Here is a 25,136-nt window from a genome sequence, read left to right as displayed (position 1 = left end):
AGTGCAGCTTCTCGTTGTCCAAGATTTCCTGTGTTTACATCATCTAGTGCCTGCTGCAGTGTTTCACTGGAATGCCTTGTCTTTATTGCATACTGTCTTCTCTCTTGAGCATCCTTTTGACCTCTTTCCATCTAAAAATTTCAACGCATTATGAAAGTCCAAGAAGAATGTAAAAATTAGAACAGTTTCGTAATGACCATGTTTCTGTCCCATACAATGCCACACTTCATACAAAGCACTTCACTAGTCTCTTCCTTAGTTCTTTTCTAGAGGTCCGCAGATGCTCCTTTTTCTATTAAAAGCTTCCTTGGCCATTGCTATCCTCCTTTTGACTTCCTGGCAGCAGCTGATGTTACTGTTTATAGTGCACCCCAAGTATTTGAAGCTGTCCACTTGCTCTACTGCCTAATTTAGAATTCAATTGAACATGTCTGAGCAAGTTTTTGTACATTTTCAGGTCATTTGGTTTCTTTTGTACGTATTGTAAAATATTTCCTTTGTCAAAAGGGAGTCAATTGTTGATCCATAAGTTTCTAAAATGAGAGTCTACTGAAGCAAAGGCACTGGATAGAGATATCACTTGAAGAGGTCTTGGTTGCAAATATGTTGCCTGTTTGGTAATGTTATCGACTTTCTCGTTTCAAGGCATACTACAATGACTAGTTATCCATTGAAATGTTATTTCCTTTCGTAGTTTTTTAATTTACTTAGTTGTTTCTGAATGAGAATAATTCTATGTGCATATAGGTTTGGTACATATTTGATTATATTAAATATAGCCCCATTGGAATTGGTAAGCCAATTTTTTTGGCAGTAATAGATTGTTCTAACAGACATAACTACAGAGTTATTTCCATTTGAAAACCTCCGATTTCTCTGCCACACCTTGTAGAACAAGTTCATGAAGTTTTGAGGGAGAGGTACCGGCATTAATTAAACAAAATAGAATTCTCTTGCAATAAGACAATGCAAGACCTCATACAACTTTAACAATCTTGGAATAAATCCAGGAATTGGGAAGAATCGAACTGATACCATACCTTGCATATAGCCCTGAACTTGGGCCTTCAGATTACCATCTGTTTCGAGACTTGGCCCACTTCCTGTATGAAAGAAGTTTCCAAACTTGGGAAATGTTGAAACTGATTATCACCAAATTCTTCACATCAGAAACCTGGATCTCGTTCAGTCGCAGAAAAACAAACCTCACTGAAAGGTCACTCAGGACTACAGAATCTAATGTTCTTTACTTTGAAGATTAGATTAATTTCTTGTCACAACACGTTTCAGCTAAAATTTTGCTCCAAAATCGACATTACTTAAGAGACATTATTTGTACAACAACACACACAGAAGAAATTCGAACTGTGACAGTAGTCTTTATTTCACAGTCTTGTAGGCTTACATACCACCAATCAATAAAAATATTTGAAGTAACATTTAATTAAAATATATATATATAGGTTACCCAACAATGATAACATTACAATATATTGTTTTTCAAATAAATATAAACATTCAAAATTACATCATAAAATATCAATATCAGAAATAACTTGTATAAGAAATAAGACACTTAAAAGCAGATAGAACGCAGTTCAATCTATCTAATGATTCACTGTATACTGGTAACAAGTCAGACAAGACTTTATGATTTTAGGTTGTTGATCTCTATTGCAAGGCCACACTTGCTTTCTGCAGTAGCATTCCTTTCTGGTTAATGTTGATTGGTACAATCATTGATTGTAGAAAGTCTCTTGAAAGAAAGAAATCCAAAGCTTCAATTTCCCATTTTTGAAGCTCACAAATTTAATATCAGTGCGATCTTATGAACAAGCAAAATCAATATGATTTTCCTTCCTATTTTCACATTAGACAATTTCTACAAAATGTTGATAATATTACCGTTTTGCAAATGAATTCAGTCATTCTAGGTGGCCTAATGGTTACCAAGCTTGCCAATGGCTCCAAGATCCGCGGGTTCGAATCTCACCGAGAATTATGGATTTTAAGGGCGACAAAGGGAAGGGAAATAAAGCTGTGGGCCATGTACATTTATGCTTAATTCACAATGAAATTACACACGCAGCAAAACAGATGCAACATCACATAAGTTAAAAGAATAATGCTGAAACTGATCAGGAAGAGAAAAAGAAATTGGCTGTGTCACTGGCTAAGAAGAAACTGCCCCATAGGATGTACTGGAAGAAATGGTAAATGGGAAAAAGTTCGGGGCAAAAGAAGGTATCAGATGATAGACAACATTAAGATATATGGATCGCAAGCAGAGACTAAGAGGAAGACGGAAAATAGCAAAGATTCGAGAATGTTGGATTTTCAGTGAAGGATTTGCTCTTGGGCAGAAAACTATGTATGAATGAATGACTATCAATTGCAAAATGTTGAAGAGAATACATGTCTTCAGCATCTGTAATGCTTAACAGTAGCCTTTGGCATGCTAAGAGCCTAAATTCATTGCATATGATTTAATTTCCCGAAATCAACTAAGGAAACAGTATAATTTAATTTTAATATGCTCAAAGGTGTTTTCTTCAGAGTATTTTCGATGCTGAAGTCCTCACTCAGAAATCATCATAGTTGATCCCATGTGCACCACAAAGACATGAAAAGAGAATTTCTTCATAGCCCAATCCATATTATAAGGATGAGATGCATACTGAAGTTTTAATATATTTTAAGATTTCAATGAACAATGCAAAATAGCTAGAATTATATATTTTTACATAAAATATATAATTTTTTCCAATGGCGGATATGTTAAAAAAATCTTCATTGACCCAAAAGAAAAAAAATAGAATACGTCTTGAGTACATAATTTTTAACACTATATTACTTCGGAAAACATATTATTTGTCTTTTACGTGTTAAATTTTATACTACCTAGTTAACATGTTTCAGCCTGCTATCGGCCATCTTCAGAACTCAGATGTCTGAAGCTGGCCGATAGCAGGCTGAAACATGTTACAGAGGCAATGTAAAATTTAACACGTGAAAGACACATAATACGTTTTCGGAAGAAAATAGAATGTATAAAATAAAAAAATGACCACATAAAAACGGGTTCAATATCAATCCATTAAATAGGAAAGCTGTAGATTATTAATAGGGACACCTGATTTTTGCAAATGATTTTTTCACGAATTTCTACTCGTTTTACAATCGTGATTTGTCGCAAATTTTTTTTGCGTATATGGCTATATTTCGCATTAAACGCGATTTTTTAAGAATAGTACCACAATTGTGCATTCATCAGTCACGAAATTCCATTATTTTATTTTCGACAATGAAACATTCAAAATAAGTACGAAAATGAGTTTGTCTTTCATGTTTTATCACGTGAAAAGCATGGCTGCTCAAGTGTGAAAAATGAAAATCTGTGTATCATGCACGCTAACATAATAAGACGAAATGTGCAAAAGATATTTACCACATTTTCAGCAAGAGAACACAAGAACATTACGGAATAATGTATTTTGATAAATTCAACAGCCAAGCACCCTGCCATAGTGTGCAAATAAACACAGGAATAATGTTTTTTTATGTTCCCATGACACTTTTCTCCATCTAATGTGTAACTGGCCTTATTAATACCGGGGAAGCCTGTACAGGAATGAATATTTTATTATCAAATTTTAAACATGATTTCTATGTTTAAAATCAAACTTTTTCTTGACGATTTACATGTTAAATTTACCGACTTTGATGTATTTTATTCACTGTTTTACGGTGTTCTCGGTTATTAGAAGTATAAGAACAAGATTTCTAACAAATTATCTAAAATATATTAAAATCACCACTAAAAAGTTATGTGAGATCATTACAGACACGGGGCATGAAAGAAATACCCGTGAAATTGCAACACAGTACAGTACAGCACAGAACAAAAATAAAGACGTCTTGCAAATCTAAGACCTACCGTATGCCAGTCAGGAGAAAAACCTAAGAAGAAATGCGAACTAAGGTATCTACAGCATGACACTACTAGTTGCTTTAAAAACATTTCCCTCCATACTTACAATTAACGATTTACATTTATATTGCACAAAATTAGAATCATGTAACTTACAGTGAACGAGTGAGCTCAGAGTCGTGGATAAAGCAATCTTCAGTCTCAATGCGATTGTTCTTTAAAAATTTTCAATCGTTACTGGATACACCCTAAAAATAGCATAACAATACTATGAACATATAATCATTGTTGTTGTTGTTCAGTCAACTGTCCGAAGACAGATCTAAACCTCACAAGTGATACCAACAAGGCATCATTTATGAGGCAACTAGGCCAGGAGATAATGGGATAGAATGGCAAATTCCTTTCCCCCTCCATTGCATACATCGCCGACTAGCTACATATTACACTAGTCAGACTTCAGATGCATACAAACAATTGTTCTTCCTCTGACACATATCGTCAAGTGAGATGTGCTACCTGATAATAGATGTAGCTATCAGCAAGAATCTCGATCAGAGAAAGCAATGACATTGTAATAATAAATTTTGCAGAAAAATGTCCTTCCTATACAAACATACCTGTACTAGAGGGGAGTATTTATCACCATCCAACAAGTGATGCCTCACCAAGGGCAATGAAAGCTTTTCTCCCTACTGACATGCAGTAGATGTGCAATAAGTTTTTTCATATGTGAGCAAAATTTGAGTAACAACGAGCAAAAAACACGTATATTTTTGTCATATAAAATAACAGATCTCGTAACATACATATGTATGGTCTTGTGAAATAATAATAATAATAATAATAATAATAATAATAATAATAATAATAATAATAATAATGATAATGATGATGATGATGATAATAATAATAATAATAGTAATAATAATAATAAATTTTATGAAAATGGAGTGCCATATAATCGATGACACATGCATTCATTATTACACATTGTGTTAGTGGTTCTTTCAAGGTCAGGTAAATTACAATTTAATTTTTTTAATCATGTATTCCGTGTGTTCATTACTCAACTTCTTTTACGACGAAATTTCGATCAAAAGTAATTCCAAGTGTTGCACATTAAAATGAAGATCTGGAAATATGATCAGTTCCTTTGCATTTACAGCCTGAAATTTGGATTTGGTGTACGCCATCCTGTAGCACTTGGTCCAAACTTGTACACCAATCTCTTGCCCAGAACAGGTAGAAATACTTCGCTCTTGTAATAGTGCCTGTGAAGAGAAATGCAGGTTAGTCTTCAAATATTAGTATCTATCAAATTATCAAAATGCAGCAGAAAGGAGATTCTTTTTGCCAATATTTCCTGAAAAACTGTCTCGCCAGTTCCCTGCCAATTAGACAAAGAATTCTATCTCTGGGTATAAGTGACTCTATTGAGATAAAGAATGTAGAGGGTTCTATGTCCATGCCCTTTGCTGCAAAAGAACGAGCTTTTGAATTCGGAAGTATCATAAATAATGTCTGTAATTCGAAACCTTAATTATTCTTTTGATTCACAAAACTCTTCATAGAATTCACCAGAGTTAACAAAATTCTGCAAACGAGAGACCTACAGAACTACACAGTCACAATATCACCTTCATCTCATTCAGACCTGAGATGTTGATACAGCGTCATAAAATAACCTAATAAAATAAAAAAATCTATCTCTGGGTATAAGTGACTCTATTGAGATAAAGAATGTAGAGGGTTCTATGTCCATGCCCTTTCTGCAAAAGAACGAGCTTTTGAATTCGGAAGTATCATAAATAATGTCTGTAATTCGAAACCTTAATTATTCTTTTGATTCACAAAACTCTTCATAGAATTCACCAGAGTTAACAAAATTCTGCAAACGAGAGACCTACAGAACTACACAGTCACAATATTACCTTCATCTCATTCAGACCTGAGATGTTGATACAGCGTCATAAAATAACCTAATAAAATAAAAAAATCATTGCACTCGTAATAGAGAACTGTTGGGATCTCACAGGGGAAGCAGAGTACTCGAAGAAAACCCGTGTCACTTGGACAAAAAGGAAAGAAAATACGAGAAATAGCGAAAAATGAAATTGACGGTATCTGTGAAGTAGGCCAAAAAATAGCTGACATTGTTATTCACTCAGCTCACCTGCAACAAAATATATTGTGTTACTGCTAAAAAATGAAATATGCTTACCTCATTCCACGAGAGAGTTTATCGTATGTCATATTCTTATTCTTTTTCAATTTTCCCCATAGCTCAGCTACTCCTTTACTGTTGACGAATCTGAACACGCCTTCGTCGTAATTTTCCCAGCAAATTAAACTTGGACAATAATCACGATTCAATAATAAATCTCTAATGAACTCCCATAACTTCCTCATTTTCTTTGCTGTATGGAAAAAAGAACAAAATATAAAATATTATAAATATGAAATTTGCCCAAGTTACAATATTATAATATATGCTTCAAGTCAGAAATACAGAATATTTCTGAGAGTACTGCTGAAGGCTGAGAATGGAGCTGAGGGAAGTGACATTACATAATTGGAAACAGTGCTTAAATATGCATGTGGGAGAAAAAATAAAGTACGCAAGGAAGAAAAAAGTAAAATTCAAGTGTCAGTTCCTGTTTAAAAATGCTGTATTTTTTTTTTAAATAAGATAATTTGTTGTAAATCTAGATAGTAACAAAAAAAAAGTTCAACTTCTAGTTCCATTTTCTGCTCCTCTTTTAATCTGTACTGATGGTGCAACTGGTCAACATAATGTTTGTTTTACCTGACTGTCTTCCTTTACAACCCAATCCTCGAGTTCTTCTTGGTTTCTTCTTTACAATTTCATTTCGATGTGATATCTTAGTCTCCTTTACAGACTCATCTAAAAAAAATAATTCATCAGACACCATTAATTTTAAAGGGCTGGAGAAAAACTTTAACTAAACAATTCAATTTTTGTTAACACAGAAAACTATTTCTCATATAAATCTATTCCATAAAAATTAAGACAAACATTTGTGGGAACACACGATATATAATATTTTATTATGCAAAATTTATTTCATAAAAGGAAATAACAAATCGCTGTACCATAATTTTGTGCTATTTTCGAATGAACTGCAATATTTAGGTCTAATATTAAAAAAAAAAAAAAAAAAAGAACAACTACACTTACCACTCTTCTGAACCTTAAGTTTAATTTGTTGTAATGCACTGAACAGCACTTTTCCATATATATTTTCTCTGGATATAAAATCTGATTCTGACATGCTAGATAGCATTTTTCCATCCAAATTATTGAACTGTGAAATGTTTATGTCGTCAATGTTCAGATTACTATCATGTGCAACCGAAATCATCCAGAACATGATATCATTAGAATTCCATTGTTTCACAGATTTGGATTTCCAATCAGTTGTCACAACATCAGCTGCAAAATAAACATGAGGACAATAAAAATCTGCATGTGATGGTGGTGGTGATGGTGATAGTGGTGGTGGTAACAAAACATATTATTGATGATATTTTGCTTGTTTGAAACTCTGGATCGGTAATTGTATGATCTTTCTTTCACCTATTATAACCTCATTCCCTTTGTCAATGATAACAAACAAACTACCGGTACATCATCAAATCAGCTACCCTAAAAGTTTTAGATATAGGAATACCACAAGGAATCATATAGACCCAATTTTATTTTTAATATAATATTAATATTATATTAATATTAATATTATTAATAATATAATATTATATTAATGTTTTATTGAACATTAACCTTGAAAGACTAAAAGGCTTTTTGTTTTCATATGCTGACAATACAGTTGTTCAGTAGTGTAACTTGGGAAGAATTATATGACAATGTGAATTTAGGTATATGTGTTATTAAAAACTGGCTAGAATCAAATTTGTTATCATTAAATATCTCAAAGGCATAACATGTACCTACTACCTTTTGCTTTAACATTGATGGACTGCAGAAACCAAGAGAAATAAATGTAAAAATCTATTGTAATAACTGTACAAATTTTACAGGATATATTTGTTCTATCTTAAATGAATCTATTTATGTAAAATATGGGAATGTACATAGATCAGCACTTAAGATACGACAAACATATTAATTACTTATGGAATAGATTGAGGAAAATTATTCCTAAATTTGTGATACCGGTACATCGTTCTTTTAGTCCAGTTACTGTGTTAAGTCTAGTGTACTTAGCTCTAATTCAAACAGTTACTATGGTATTTTGGGATAAGGAGTAATTTCGATAACCATTTTTAATCCACTAATCTTTCTTCCGAAATGAATTATAAAAATTTGTTAAAATAAATCTTTACTTTATCCAACCAATTTGATCTATACAGAATTTAAAGTGGTAGAAATAAATCAATTATATAATTTAATCTTTATTTTCATAAAAGCCGGGAAAATCTTGTAACATGTTCTCACAACTGTTGCAATTGACGTAATAACACAATAATGTTAAAAGGACCAAGGTGTAAAACTACTAGAGGAATAAAACATAGTGCAAATTTAGGCTCAAGACCTTACTACAAAACCATGTACAAAAATTCCTTCACCTGATAAATGCTAATATTAATTATTTTAAGAGAAAAATAAAATTCATTTTTCGGGCCAATCCAACAGAAATTTGCTACTAACGCCTTTTTAAGTCTTAAATAGTAGGATACAACAACTTTTTTGACACATCTGTTCTAAGATTTTTTTTGTGCTGTATCTCTGAGCACGAGGCCTGATCACACTAAGCATGTGCACTATGTTATAACTGGAACTTGGAAAATTCAGATGGCTCAAATTTTGTTTCGGCGTCTGTACTATTACTTTGTCTTTTTTGCTTTTATTAAGTTATAGATTAGTTATGTTCTATACCAATGTCCTTTTGCATAATAATATATTAGTATTTGTAAATTAATTTGTAATTATACAAGGCTGATTCGGAAAGTTAGTTCCGGTCTCATCTGTCATGCACAGAAGTGGCAATAGCAGTTATGTACTAGGGAGGATGAAAAAGTAATGCACAACAATTTCTTTACAGTATACTATTTTGGTTAGGATGTTCAAAGTTGGCTACAGACAGCAATGACTCGATTAGGTGTCACCCTGGTGGAACGAGCGGTAACTACTGAGTAAAGATGGAATGTGTGCTAGCATCGTCTACTTGTAAAGAGCAGCGAGGTGTAGTCCATTTTTTCTGAGCAAAACAAAAAAGTCCAAGTGAAATGCACAGGTATGGTGCTGATTTTCTGAACCATAGCAACATCTTCAGGTGGTGCAGGTTCTTTGAAGACAGCCGAGTAAATCTTACTGACGAAGCACATTCCGGCCAACCTGTGACAGCTGCAACTCCCTGCAATGTCAGAGGCATTGAGGCGGCAGTCTCCCACTCTACAGCCCAGACCTCGCACCATCTGAGTTTCACCTCTTCGGACCAATGAAAAAATTCTTAGGAGGCCAACACTTTGAAGTAAAATCAGTCGTGCGTAGGTGGCTAAACGCCCAGAAAACGGAGTTTCATGAATGAAGTGTACTGAATCTGACGTCACGATGGGGAAAAATGTGTTGAGAGACTTGGTTCCTTTGTTGAAAAATAGGTAAAACCTGTAGCTTTTTTCTGCAGTATTTCGTTTTGCTTATCTATTAAATACTTGCCACAAAAAGTTGTTATGCGTTACTTCTTGATCCTCATTCGTAGCTTGGTTCAGTATGCTCCCAGTAGTATCAATGAGGTTAAATTCGACTATTTCTCTCACCAAGACAGGCATTAAAATATGTGCAGTAATTGGTGCTCCCTCCAAGTGTGAGGTACGTGCAATAATATGGTTTCTGTGAGCAAACAATTAACGGCATATGTAATTCATCATGAGATTTCTACAGTGTACGAAAACATTATGAGTGACAGTACTGTTCGATGTTGGTGTCGTGAATTCCGAGATGGAGACACTGATATCCATGATGAAGAACAAAAAGTGGCCGATCATCCACTGTGAATGATAAACTTGTTACAAAAGTGGAATGATGTGGTCAAACAAACTAGTCGTTTCACAATTTCCGAACTCTCTGAGTGTTTTCCGCAAATCAGTTGGACTGTCCTGTACGAAGTGGTGACACAAAGGTTAGGCTACCACAAGTTTTGTGATCAGTGGGTACCGAAAGTTCTGTCTGAAGCCCAAAAAACCACGAGGATGGAAGCAGCACTGACATTCCTTCAGCGCTACGAGAGTGACGGTAACAGATTTCTCAATCAGATTGTCACAGGAGATGAGACGTGGGTTCTGTACGTGAACGTCGAAACAAAACGACAGTCAATGGCATGGAGTCACACCAACTCCCCTATGGAGCCACAAAAATGTCTCCAAACATTTTCAACCAAGAAGCTCATGGCAACTGTCTTTTGAAACAAGAAAGGTGTATTGTTGGTGGATTTCATGAAACGAGGCACAACAATAAACTCTGGCGTGTATTGTCAGACTACCCAAACTGAGGAGAGCAATTCAGAACAAACACGTGGCATGTTAAGTTCTAGGGCTGTTTTGTTCCATGACAATGCTCGGCCGCATACGTCGCATGTACTCAAACCCTCCTGTGACAGTTCCAGAGGGACATTTCATCATCCACCATACAGCCCTGACTTGGCTTTCAGTGACTACCACCTGTTACCAAAGATGAAGAAATTGCTTGGATCCGAGCAGTTTCAAATGGATAAAGAGCCCAAGGAGAGTGTCAACGCATGGCTATAATCACAGGTGGCTGATTTTTACGCAGAGGGAATTCTGAAGCTTGTGAAGCAGTACGACAAATTTGTGAATGTACAAGAAAATTATGTCGAAAAGTAACTGAAAAGTGCATTTTCACTTGCATGTAATAAAATTTCCCTCAATAAAGTGCTTTCTGAAAAAAAGTTACTGGAATTAACTTTCTGAATAACGCTCGTATAAATTAATTTAATAAAGCTACTAATAAAGGTTCATTAAGGACATAAAAAAACAAAGCAAAACTTTCTGATCTCAATATTATATGATATCCATGAACGTAATTCATCATTTTAACCGATGTAATGAAAACAGGAAAAATCATACAATATTTTTACTTGTGTACAGCAACTCCCAATAAATTTGTATTCAGTTAATGTTAGTAAGAAGGCAGGTTAGTGCAGATAATTGGTATAGTGACATATAAGGGTACAGGAGCAATTCTAAAAAAAAAAAAACAAGTTTCTTTTGTTTCCTCCCCCCCTTTACATTTAAGAATGAATTTAGGACCTACCAAGAGTTGTATTAAATGAGTGGTTACTTTTCTTCACAAAGGTAAAAAAGGATCAGATTGTGATGCTAATTTTGATGGAATAATCTTTTAGCTTTTGCTTGTCAATAATGAAATTTCTATATTAATAAACTTACGCGATGAAATTGAAAATTCCAAACGTTTGTTTAAAGCTGTAGAGTACAATTCAGAGACAATATACACAGAATCCCCATAGCTACTTCTGTAACCAGCATCTTTCCATTGCTGCTGAAACAAACATAGGCTATTTAATAATATATTGAAATAACCAGTAAGTAATATTTATTATATTTTAAAGACTATGTAGTTAAATATAAATTGCTTCCCAAATGGCTAACATTGCTCAACTTGAATTTTAACCTATTCCTCTATTTTAGCAACTAACTCATGTCAACATGTCGACATTAACCTTTCAGTAATCACACCATTACTTGTGACACCAGTACTCGCGCGGATTATATTTGTAATCCATATCTCTTTTTTAATAAACAATTTTTTACACATATGAAGATTAATTTTACGACATATGTATAACAGTAACATTAGTTTACTGATTCTACCTAATAAACTATTTGTGATATAAGAGTGTAACTCTGTTTGAAATTAATATTTAAATCAGTAAGGACTAATGAGTGTTATGATACAAACAAAACCTGCAGAAAAGTATATTCTATTATCCATGTGCTAAAAAGGATAAATGTTCATCTTCCCTCTTGCTTAAAAAAGTCCCTTGTGCAGATGCTTGTATTTCACTATTTTGACTATGCTGACATTTTACTGACTGACCTTTCCAGCGACAACAAAACGAAACTTCAATGTGCTCATAATTTGTGTGTACGTTTTGTATGCAATATTCGTAAATATGATCATATTACCCCATCCCTGGAAACAATAAGTTGGCTTAAACTAGATAAGAAAAGAAATTTACATTCACTTCTCCTTCTCTTCAAAATCTTGAACTCTTCTATTCCTTCGTACCTGTCGTCTCGCTTCACTTACCTTTCCTCCCACCACAATCTGAACACACACTCTCGCCATGAAACAATACTAACAATACCATCCCATCGCACCTCCTCATACTCATCCTCTTTCACAATAGCCCTGCCAAGATTCTGGAATTCGTTACCTGCTAGCATCAGGGACTGTCGAAATGAAACTGAATTCAAACGCAAACTTACTAGGCACTTGGTCAGTAATTGAGACTCGTTCAGACATCGTTTCTTGTAAATAGTTCTCTTAATCTGTCACAAAATATCTCAACATATGGTAATTTCATCACTATAGAATTTTGTTATTCTAGGTTTAATTTGTAATTCAGTAAATACAAAATATTCTTTGTTCTTAACTTCCATGATAAACTTTCTAGCTTTCATTAATCAGGTAATCTTGTTTTACTTTAATTCTTATTGTAATTGTAATTGTAAATTTAATATTAATTGTAATTTTATTCTTCTTATTATAGTTGTAATCCCCTGGTAGAGGGGCACAGAAGGCCTGATGGCCCTATCTCTACCAGGTTAAATAAATAAATACTGAATAAATGCTAAATATAAATGAAGACTCTTCTGTTATTATTATAACATAATTGTTAGTTATTATAAGGTACACTCTAGAGTCACAATTTTCTACTTGTAAAATTTAAGTCACTATTGGGTTCAAGTACATGTCTATATGATATGAGAAGAAGTCATTGTTCTGTATTATCAAATGTCTACGTAATCATTTATATTACAGGATAGAGTAACTACTGCAACAATAGAAAATACGTGTAGAAATGCTTATTAACGACTTATAGAAATAAATCAAATTACAAATAAGGAAATCGAAAATATGCTCTCGTATTCTCACCTGTTAAAAACACTTATGTTAGCACTTACTTGGATTACAATTGTAATCCAATTTAAAAATATATACTTTACTAAACAGAAAAGAAACACAATTACTTCCAAACACTCCAGACAACAGGGCTAAACTGTAACAGGAAGGTGCTGAAACTTTCACGCAATCAGCATTGAAAGTGGAGATGTTATAATGTAATAATAAACAGCAGTGGATTACAAATGTATTCCACACGAATACTGGAGGGTCAAGCAGATCCTGAATCTCAACATTTCCAATAGTCTCCCTATATAGTGATATAATTTAAGACATTCACTACCTATCCACCCACCCACTCAATGGCTCTCTTCTCCTCCATTATTTTCTTTATTTCTTGCTCTTTTCACAACTTTCTTGTTTTCTTTAATTTATTTATTTTTATTTTTTCTTCTTTTCTTTCTTATTTCGTTCATTTCTTTCTTTGTTTCTTTTCTTCACCTTAATCAGTATTATTAACGAGATACCTACTTCCCAACAATCTATGATGACTCAAAAGCCATTTAATGACACTGTATCAACTAGCAGGTTATTTAGCATCAATGGAACTGGTGATAGTGAGATGATATTTTGCAATATGAAGCCGAGGACTCATCATGAATTCACCTGACATTCGTTTTACAGTTGGAGTAAAGTTCGGAAAAAACTCAATCAGATAATCAGCTCAAGTGGGAATGAACTCATGCCCAAGTGCAGCTCCAGATCAGCAGGAAAACGCACCTGCCACCTGAGATATGTTGGTGGCCAGTGGGATCTTAATTTCAGCTAAATACATTTCGGAGATTGTGTACAATATCAATGCCAGCACACAATACCAATCACTCCTTTTTTGTAATAAGTAATTTAAAATGACCATTTTAATCTAAATATCACAGATATACAAACAATTATATAATTCATTTTTGCAGTTGTGCAAGATGTACTCACCTCCAGAAAAGGCTTATTATTTCCTGCAGCATAAAGACCTGCAACAATAGACAGACACGTTGCTTCAAAACTGGTACCATCATAAAACAGACTGATTGAAGTACATTTTCTATCTTTTTTTTTTACCAATGACGGGTACTTGACTTACGTCATTCACCCATATGAAGCCAGTTATGTAGACCAATTTACCGACAGTTGTTGCCCAGGGTGCGCCACAGTAGGCTGGTCTACACTACACCCGCGATGAGATGATTGTGGAGATTTGTTGGGATGTCAAAGGGGAACCGGAGCTTCCCGAAGAAAACCCCTGTGTTACCTGGACCATGGGCTTGCCCAACACAAGTTATAAATCGGTGGTACACCAGGGATCGAACCCAGGTTCACAGGATTATAAGTAAAGCGCTCTAGCCACGAGACCACCGTGGTGGCCACTTTCTATCATAAACTAGATGAAAGGGAGTTCAATAAATATCATGTTACTGATACTATCTGGCCAACAGAAAAAAAATGGCTAGTTTTAAAACTTTGGTCATAAATTGCCAGAGTTCAAGCCAGTCACATTTGTTGTATTTTGCTACTAGACTTCTAAAAATGCGACAAAACTTTCAATGTAAATGTGCAAAAATGCAAGAACCACATTGGACTTGAGAAAACTGAAGAAACGAAGACGATTATGGAGAAAATAAAATTAGAAATAATTATTAGTTTTAGAATCTGTAGATTTAAATGAAATGTTAATGGAATGGACAATGTTCAAGAAGGTACTGAGCAACAAATGTTCAGGAGTGGGTTTCAAAGAGTTGATACAATTCATGTATGTTAACAAGTTAAGAAAACAATTTCCTCTAATTGATTTACTTATACACTATACTGCAACAATTCCACTGCATTCTGTAAATTGTGAGCGAGGATTTAGTTGAATGAATATTGTAAAACCTGAAATTATAAACTGCCTTTCAGTGAAATGAGTTTGCTAACAATAAATCCTGAAGGGTTTAATCGTAAATAATTTGATTTCCCGAGTGCTTTCAATGTTTGGAGTACTCATAAAAATAGACGTATTTTACTGTGATGTAAATTCAGCATAATTGATTCTGAACATAGGTCTAATGATTTACTTATCCCATATACCTATAGTATGGGTAAGATAGTTGAAAGTAATGAAACTGCAAGAAGCAAATTACTTCTTTTTTTCCTGCAAACTTTATTAATTTTATCCTTCTGTACATTTATTTAGAATGTTACACAAGTTTTTCGCAATTTTCACAAATACAATTTTTTATTTGTGCATTTTTACGACAATTATAAATTTTCTAGCTTAAACCCTGTAATTTGGATTTTTGGTAAATGTTGAAATACCCAAAATAACACAACTGCCATGTGATAATGACCTGAAATTACTATATAATTATACTTTCGCTATAATTCCCCTCCTCCTTTTTCAGATGTTCCTCATTCTCAGTGATGAAATGTCAAGAATCTGATGAACAGACATAATTTGCTTCTGCTGATGTTAGAAAGGCATATACTCTAATTCGCACCAAACATGTGTGGTAAGGTTAGTATATTTGAATTAAATTACATTAAAATAACTCAACTATGTGATATTAGGAAATGAATATTTAATTTGAATTAACTTAACTTTATCTACATGGGCAGTTCAATAAGTACTGCACATAATTTTGTTTTCTCAGCTGACTTTCATTGGAAAATAACGAAATTTTATACACATCATCTTTAAACCTTCCTGCATTTCGTCATATAGTTTCGCCGTTTTCCGTTAGATGGCTGTGTAGTTTAGTTTTAAATGGCGACTGCACGTGAAACACGTACAAAGTAGAGAGCTGTGATTGAATTTCTCTTTCCGGAGCGAACATTCACAGGTGCTTACAACATGTCTATGGGGATCAAGCATGAATAGGAGTACTGTCAGTTAGGAGAATGTCATTGACAGAACGAGGTAAAGTGACACAGTCCTCTAGGATTCTGAAGGGATGATGATTGACACATTGCCAGCTCATGAAAAAATAAACTCAGAGGTTTACATCAAGACTCTGAAGGAGTTGAAAAGACGATTTAGGCATGTTCGTCCCCATAAAGATGTCAACAAAATTCTCCTTCTCCATGACAATGTGAGGCCACACACAAGCATGCACACTCATCAAGAAATCACAAAACTACAGTTCAGATCTCTCACCATCTGACTTTCATTTGTTTGGTCCCCTGAAGGACGCGATCCATGGAAAGCGATATGACGATGATGAGCAGGTCATAGGAGACGTCAGGACGTGGCTGAGAGGAAGCAAACTCAATAGTACCAAGATGGCACACAGGCTCTAACATCTTAACATCTAGGTGGCGTAGGGTCATAGATTTGAATGGATACTACGTGTAAAAATAGGTATTTGTAGCCAATTAATTGGGGAATAATGTACTGTATTTGGATTTGTAATAAAACAAATTAATTGGGGATTAATGTGATATATTTGGATTTGTAATAAAACAAACTTTGAATGAGAAAAAATTTGATGTGCATTACTTATTGAACCACCTAGTAGTTTGATTCATGGGACAAAATTTACGTTAAACTCTTTGCTTCTTTTAACCATAAATTTAATGATGATATGAAAAAAAAATATCCCTCAGTGTACAGTGCCTCCATAAAATATTATACAGAAACAAGCTGGGAGTTGAGATGAGGTGAGGCGATTTAACATGATGTGATATGAGATTTGGCGAGATGAAGTAATTGTAGAGACATTAGACTTATGAATATAGAACAGTAAGTATACACCAAAGAAACACAGATGATGAGAAATTAATTAAACATTTATGGAATAATTAATATAATACGGGAGTCACAATACAACCTAGAAGAAAACTTGCTCCATAATCTCTATAATATCATATATTTCACAGGATATTAAGTGATTCAAGCCTTAATCCATTTCATTGGAAGTACTCAACTACAAACTTTTAAAAATACTGAGTGTACAACAAAATACACGCACATTTCATAGTCTAGGTTAAAAAGAGTATAATATTGTTAAATGTTCACACATGCCTGTCTTCTGAAGCTTGTATTTCAGCTGCTGCATTGCACTGAAGAGCAATCTTCCATATTTGTTTTCTCTCATTGTAAAATCTTCTTCCAACATAGTGAACAGAGTTGTTCCGTCTAGGTCATTGAATTGTGAAATATTTATGTCATCAGGGTTCAAATCATTTTCACGTGCAACAGAAATTATCCAGAACATAATATCTTTAGACTCCCATTGCAGTACAGATTTCTCTTTCCAATCCGTTGTCAAAGTGCCAGCTGCAATGAAAAAATTAAATAAAATAAAGATAGGATAATAGTATAATAGCAAATACAGTGTATAATGAACTGTTAATCAGTCACTTCATAAGATTATTAAAAAACTCACCGATTAATGATTACGATAATAGTTATATAAAATTCAATTCAGACTTCAACAATATATAATGGTACAGGTGGAAAATGTGATGAAAGATTTGAGAGTAAAAATTATTAAAACAATGGAAATCTTAGAACTTTTAACAACCATTGCAATATTCTCACTGTAGTGTATAAAAAAAAGAGAGATAAATTTACGGCTACGTCACATTCTTTTATTCTAACAGGTAATTTCTAAACATTTCTAATTTTTTAATATAGCAAGAAAATTCTTGATATAATTCCTGGATATGTGGAAATTTTACATTCTTGCAAAATACCGTCCATGTAAATATTAATATAACTAACCTGGTCTCAATAGTTTAATTACTGTGCAACTAAAATTGCTTCATTGACTTATAATCTATTGCTATGATGATCCTTTTACTAAAATACCGTAAATACTTTGTTGGAGACCTAATGAGATCCTATGCGTATCACAAAGTTTACTTCACTTAGCATAATTTTGTTCTCTTAACTCTGTAACTACTTTCTAGAAATCTATGAAAACCATGTGTTTTAGAATAATACATAGGGCTTTCCATTAGAAATGTAACTGGACCGTGCAGTCCAAGGCCTTCACATACTAGTATTATACTGCGGTTCCCTTTCACTGGTAACTAGAGTCTAGTTGTGTTCCTAACAGAAGAGAGTGTGTCTGTGTGTGTATCTTCACTGAAACCACTCTGTTTTCTCCTACACTTTTTAATCTATTTATGAATTTGGTTTATATACTTACTGTGTTTCTACAGTTACTTTATCTGTTATTTTCTACCTATTTTTAAATTGAATTTATCGAGGATACACTCAGAAATTAAGATGTCTTTAAAGTTTTCAGAACTCATTTACGAAATTATGAATCACATTAAAAAATCAATAATATTTCAGTACTTCTATGTTTATACTACGTAGTCTGAAATTAAAGACATGTCTCTGCCAAACATTTCTCAAATTTATACACCAAAACAGCAACGAAATTTGACACACTAGCAGTTGCAGATGTTTTAGAGAATGAGGTAATTTAATTTAAATTGGAGTGTTAGTTTCAATATAGTTTCATATTTGCATAGCCATTCTGGACAGTTATATTTCAGTTTTGTTAATAACGAAACTTGTAAATAAACTTACGTGGTGGCAAAGAAAACTCCAAACGCTTGTTTAAAGCTGTAGAGTCCATTTCATACACAAAGTACAAAGAACTTCCAATTCTATCTCTTTCTTCTGAATTTTCACGCTGCTACTGAAACAATATTATGAATCTATGTAATAAAAATATTTCAATTCTGCAACTTATATCTTCTGTTCTTTCTTGTTCATTAAAGATTAAATAAAACTTAATACTAATCAGTTTACTCTGTACTGGTTCCTTGCTTATTATAGTTGTTATTTTTAGAATGAAAGAATAACTAAGACCACCTACTGCCATCACCATCACTACCACGACCACCACTAACACTGCACTGCTATCACTACTGCCATTGCCATCCTTTATGCAAAATCCTGTTAATTTCAGCTTTGTTCATTGTTCCAATTCCAAAAACATATAGAAGAATTTGAATGAATGGCTTGTGGAATTTGGAAAATGTACCTACTGATATCAACATGACCAGAATGTCCAAATGCATGCACTTAGCCTATATATAAATTGTGCATATTCAAATGCTTTTCATGCCATTTTTCGCTTTTGAATAGAACTTGTATTGGACATTTTGTGTTGTTTCTTGGAAGACTTTTTTTTATAACAAATGCTCTATATCCATATGTTACACTAAGCAATACTGCAAAAAGTTACAAGCACTTGTGTATTAAAAGTTTAATGAATTACAAGTTTAATTAATTACCTCTATCTGTCACAACTGTATATATTAATAAGTTTTAAAGTCACTGAAATTACTTAGGTATTTCACTCCTATACTAAATATTTAGAAAGGAGCAAAAGCGTAAGTGATTTAGTGACCACCACCACCACCACCACCACCACCACTGCTGCTGCCGCCACCGCCACCGCCACTGCCACTGCCACTGCCACCACCACCACCACCACCACCACGGCCACTGCCACCACTACCACTACCACTACCACTACTACCACCACCACCACCACCACCACGACTATTACTAGGTACTAAAAATATAAATAAATAAGCAAAAATAACTTACCTACTTCGAAAATACTGTCTCTTACGGCATTACATATGGAGGATGACTCCACAAACATACTCTCATAACTCAATTTACCTGGAAAAAAAAATTTCATAAACATGGCATATATTTTTCTACTACATGTTTCACTAGTTTCGTAACAATTTAGTTTTTGGTCATGTTACCAAAGATATTCTATTTATAGTTTATTTTTTTTTAATTATTTAAAGTAAATAATTTATTGTGTATCCATATAAGACAGTACTTTTGTTTTTTTAACTGCATATAAAAGACATTTTTAGTATCAAAGAGAGTAAGATAGTTTGATTCCCACTTGGCAGATTACCTGACTATTTTTTTATTTCCCAACTATAAGGCAAATGTCAAGTAATCCCACTAATGATCTGCATGTCAATTTTGTTACAGATTATGAGGCTATCCAAAATCATTGTTCTTCATATTGAAACCACAGAAGGATTATGAAAGTCTGCTAAACAATTGAGACTGTTACTTAGGCAAAGGAAATTCCAAGCTGGTGTAACTATCCTCAAAAGGGAAGAGGAGTGTCTGTATTTGCTGAGGTTCCATCAGCCAACTCTCAGATTGTGAAATTCAATTAACTATCTTGTTCAGAATGGAAGGACATGCTTAAAATGACGGCGATGGTCATTCCTGTACATACATTTCTGGGACACTCTATGGGCACAAGTCACTGTAAGTGCTTGCAGCGAGTATGAAACTTTATCTCATGTGCTCGTCAGATGCCCTTAGGGAGAATCATTACTTATAAAATGCCATACTGACGTCAATACCATTGCAGCTAAGGTACTTACAAAAATCATGAAATCTAAAGGAGGCATTTTTTTTCTTTGCTGGCTTCTGTGACATGTATATAAGCTTAGGCCTAGTGATAAACACATGGTTTTAGTTAGAAGCCACAAAGAGTTACTTTCAACATAAAAATCGCCTGACACCTTATTCTGTTGTGGCCCTCTCCCTTGTTACCAATATAAAACTCGACAGATCCAGAATGCAATACTAGGGAAACGGAGTATTTCACTTGTAATTTGTCCTGGACCTTTCGCATCTTATGTGGCAATTAATAGAGATGGAAGTGATACGTGTCTCCTTTAGTGTAGTTCTTCTGGAGAATTAGCGAAGTTTCATTCAGAAGAGGTTGTCGTGTCGAGTATGATTTGAGACTTTCAAGGTGATCAACTGGTGTGAGATTTTGGGGTATTTCAAAAATGCCTTAGATGTACAGACATTCAATATTTCAGAGCTACATGTCGGCTTCATCATCAAGGAATATAGGCACAGGAAAACGAGGAAATCAATCTCTTGGATTTTCACAGCTACATTGATAATATCCTGTTTTAAGTTAGGTTAGGTTAATACGTTGGGTTAGGTTGGAATAAGGTCAGTGTTTAACTTCCTTTGCTTGTTCTAGTATTATTCCACGATTTATTAAATCTACGTCTAAAGTACTTCCATCAAATGTTACTGAAATCCGTGACTAGCCTACAAAGTAGTCTACCTGCTGAAAACTTTCACGTCGTATCACCACTAATATACTGTACGGTGTACGCGCTTGTCTGGAAGTCCTTACGTGCTCCCATCTATAACTCACTTAAGTCTAAACTCCTTTAACCCAAACCCCACGTCATTTTATTTACCAGAAATTCAGTTCATAGTATAAGATCCTTGAAATGTGACAAAACAAAACTATAAATTTGTACCTATATTTAATTGCTATCATTGGATAGTCTATAGTTATTTAAAAAATGCTAATAATTTATCAGCATACTTACTTATTACCTTCTTTTTCTAGTAAAGCTGGGCACAAATGGTGCAAAGTTTGGAGAATGTAATTTCATATTAAAGGTGTACGCATACCAAGAAACTCAAACTTTTCGTGTTTCAATTTACATATCTTTAGGTGTCACGTGTTACAAACTAATAAATAACACACGCCATGTAACAAAAGGAAGGACGTATGACGTTCGTCGTCAAAAGATTTCATTCATTGATCATTTTTCTTGATGGAATCATACCTAACTTACTAAATTTTCTAGGTTAGGTTACTTCATGAGAACAAATTTCCATGTTAATTTCAGCACTCCCTTGACGCGTATTTTTATGATTTCTTTAAAAAAATAATCGAAGTGGTAAAGAACCTTACTTCGAAATACCCCTCCTCCTCCATTGATGTGGACTGGATACGACACTGAATCGAAAGTAACAAAAATCAGTCTCACAACCTACAGAAATTAGGTATTCTATGTAGTATTCTAAAGCAGGAACGAGACCTTGATCGTGGCCGAGTGGTTAGCCTCTCTGGCCTTCACCATGGCGATCCGGATTCGATCCCCGTCTTGGTCACAAAAGAATTTGTGGTGGACAAAGTTGATGAGAGTTTTGTCGAGGTTCTCCCATTTCCCCTCATCATGATCATTCACCAATAATCCACAATCACCCCTCACTCTGCGAGGTCCCGAGCCAGGCCTCCAGAACAAGTAAAAACTGACTGGAAGTTGTAGGCCTACCCATTTGTTTAAATCGGAAACAAGAAGGAATTTTGAAAGATTTGAATTACGATGGCGTAAGGCGGGGGAATCTCATACCATAGTATAAAACCAATTATTTAAAAACAGATCTTTTTATGTCTATAATAATCGTATCGTTACTTAACGACGCTCTATAAATTACTTTAATGTCGATAGAATTGGTAAGTGAGGTAGTACCGATATTTGGCGAGGTTGCGAGGTGAGGCAGAGAATTCGACATGAGTTAGCCGACATTCGCTTTACAATTGGGGAAAACTTCGGGGGGAAAAAATCCAACCAGGTAATCAGCCCAAGCGGAAATCGAACCCACATTCAAGCGTAGCTCCGGAATAGCAAACAAGCTACCGCTTGAGCTACGCCGGTGGCTGGGTCACTTATACCAAGGAAAGTCTTCAGTGGTGGTAAATTAAAATCACAATGCATAAAGGGTGCAATATATAACTACTATGGTGTTATCGTAAACTACTGGATTGATATCGTGGTGACCTCACATCACTATAGAGCCCGATCGTATAATTATAATATGTTCACCATACAGAAATACAATAACTCTCAATTTCCTGGTACATTCTAGCCTATATTATGTCATTAACACTATTATAATTGTGCATTTCGAACTGGCAATGGACTGCATTTGCCACTGTGCTTATCCCAATTCTAGACCATTCTCCTCAACTAAAGTCACCTGGGACAGTCGGGATTACCAGTGCTTCAGTTCACAATTTTCAGCTCTGTGACTCGTGCGTAGTTTGTACCTTTGTACGTGACCTTGATTCGCCAATTCGAAATGCACAGATATTAACATTATTTTTCCAGCTTCTAATAATAGGCCTAATTTGGTCATGAATGCGTTAATAAGTAAATAGGCTATAATGTTCATTTTTTCATAAGCTTACTGGTTTTTTATTTAAATGAAATTAAATTGTTTTCAACGACGCCACAATTATTACCTCTCATTTGTAGAAAATATGGAACACAAACTCCATCGCAATCACCCGTCTACAAAGAATATAGCGAATGCAAACTCTACTGCGCTCTGTCACTTCAACGCGCGAACACTTTCCTGCTACTCTGCCTCTTTATTCTCCAGATCCATCGTCTCATGAGCATTACATGGTAACCTCAGGATCTAACAAGATAACATAATCCTCACACTTCTCCTATGCAGATCTCTCTCTCTCTCTCTCTCTCTCTCTCTTGTGTTGTCTAGATGAAAACATTTACGAGCGGGGCTTCCCAATTACAAAGCTGAACCAATCAGAATTAATATTTGCCACAATGGACATATGACGTCAGAACATTGAGTTTCGCATACATAATAGGTGACCTTGACTTTCGCGCGTTTTCCTGCTAATCGTAGATTTATTTAGCTGTTGCTCCCTACAGATTCAATTACAAACTTAAATTTGTAAGAGGTAATGTCAATTCAGTCCATTTTGGTTCGCAGAGGTGGAATTTACCTCAGCACACACACTACTACACAAAGGCCTACATATATATATATATATATATATATATATATATATGGGACTGCGTTCGTGATGGGGATTCGATGGGCACCTAAAATTTTAAAGCCTACTCATCTCCTGCTTCCTACTCCCCGACATAACTCGCAAATTTGTTATAGTACAGGCTACAGTTAAAACTTGCTTCAAGGCACTTCCGACCCAGCTGACTCATTCATGGTGTTATGGGCCTACCTACTGTATTCATCTTACTATTTTCTCTTGACATCTTTGTTATCTGTGCATTTCGAACTGGCAGATCAAGATCACGTACATAACTACAAACCACTTACTAGTCACTGAACTGAAACACTGGTAATTCTGGCTGCCCCAACTTCTTTAGTTGAGGAGAATGGGCTAGGATTGGGGTAAGCACACGTGATAAATGCACTCCATTATCGGTACTTGACCTTGAGCCGCCAGTTCGAAATGCACAGATAATAGCAATTATTTCTCTTATCCTTATACATCACGGAGTTGCAGCTCCTCTTTCCTCTTCTTCCTGCCATTGTTTCCCTTTACGGCTAGCCGAATCTGTCATTGTTATATTATACCAATATATGTTATGGTTAGCAGAATACAGTAATATGTCTTAAATAAAGTATTGGAAACTACTACTTATTCATTCACTCGAAATCTAACACTAATTCTGCTGTGTACTTTTAAATTCAATTGTAAAGGTAATGATATCCATAAAGTGAAATTCGTTATGGTACTCTGGATGATAGGATCAGAGTGGATAAGGAATAGCCAAAAAATTTTTACTGGAACCCCGTAATTTAGGGACAAGATTCTTGTATGTGGTGCAATCTGTAACAATGTGCCTCATGTTTCCTATAGAAAGTAATGCCAAGGTTCTTTATCACCTTTAAAATTAAATCTTTGGCTAGGACTGAACTTCCAAATCTCGTGCCTAATGGCAAGCATATTCATTACTACACCACTGAGGATAACTTACTGAATAAATACCCTGCAATTATAAATGAGGCGTTGATTCTGTCACTGACTCAACTATCATAAGTAGAGCCCGGATGTTTGGAAAAATGCCTTTTATTACTAGTTTGGCATATGTCAAAGTTGTTTAGTCAGCTGTCCGAAGACAGGTCTGAACCTCACAAGTGATACCAACAAGGCACCACTTATGACGCAACTAGGCCAGGAGATAATGGAGTAGGGTGGCCAGTTTCTTTCCCTTAAATCAAAGTTATACAGATTTAAATGCGTTTTGGGGCATTTATGAGTTATAGGACCAATTTTCATTTTGCCTACTTAGTCTATTTAAGATATTTATTTTACTTTTTTACTTGGTGATTTAACGACGCTGTATCAACTATGAGGTTATTTAGCGTCGATGGGATTGGTGATAGCAAGATATTTGGCGAAATGGGGCCGAGGATTC

The 25,136-nt window shown here is 34.6% G+C and overlaps 1 protein-coding gene across 12 annotated transcripts; it reads right to left on the bottom strand.

The window, feature by feature from the left end:
• Positions 1-1,359: 1,359 nt before the first annotated feature.
• LOC138696752 (ETS-related transcription factor Elf-5-like) lies at positions 1,360-23,409 on the bottom strand. 12 transcript variants are annotated; one of them, XM_069822131.1, is made up of 10 exons: positions 23,183-23,407; positions 19,684-19,761; positions 18,652-18,763; positions 17,131-17,385; positions 14,067-14,104; positions 11,381-11,492; positions 7,134-7,388; positions 6,741-6,839; positions 6,156-6,351; positions 1,360-5,205 (listed from the first exon to the last, which is right to left on the bottom strand). In XM_069822131.1, the coding sequence occupies exons 3-10, from the start codon at positions 18,698-18,700 to the stop codon at positions 5,094-5,096; spliced, it is 1,116 nt and encodes a 371-aa protein (XP_069678232.1). In that variant the 5' UTR covers positions 18,701-18,763; positions 19,684-19,761; positions 23,183-23,407; the 3' UTR covers positions 1,360-5,093. The 12 variants fall into 12 exon arrangements, with proteins under 12 accessions (XP_069678232.1, XP_069678229.1, XP_069678234.1 ...); XM_069822128.1 differs by having other exon boundaries at positions 18,652-18,760; XM_069822133.1 differs by lacking the exon at positions 23,183-23,407 and adding an exon at positions 21,848-21,947.
• Between the last annotated feature and the right edge of the window lie 1,727 nt (positions 23,410-25,136).

The sequence above is a fragment of the Periplaneta americana genome, chromosome 3 (assembly GCF_040183065.1).
Source record: "Periplaneta americana isolate PAMFEO1 chromosome 3, P.americana_PAMFEO1_priV1, whole genome shotgun sequence".
NCBI lineage: Eukaryota > Metazoa > Arthropoda > Insecta > Blattodea > Blattidae > Periplaneta > Periplaneta americana.
The sequence above is the reverse complement of the archived record's forward strand: the minus strand, read 5'-3'. Positions and strand labels throughout refer to the sequence as shown.

What these genes read in the sequence shown, in the direction of transcription:
- LOC138696752 (XM_069822122.1), bottom strand. An exon ending in AGACAGTATTTTCGAAGTAG is followed by an intron (nt 17,386 to 19,683) that starts GTAAGTTATTTT and finishes TTTTCATTGCAG; the next exon opens with CTGGCACTTTGACAACGGAT. An exon ending in GGAATTTTCAATTTCATCGC is followed by an intron (nt 7,389 to 11,380) that starts GTAAGTTTATTA and finishes TTTATTTTGCAG; the next exon opens with CTGATGTTGTGACAACTGAT.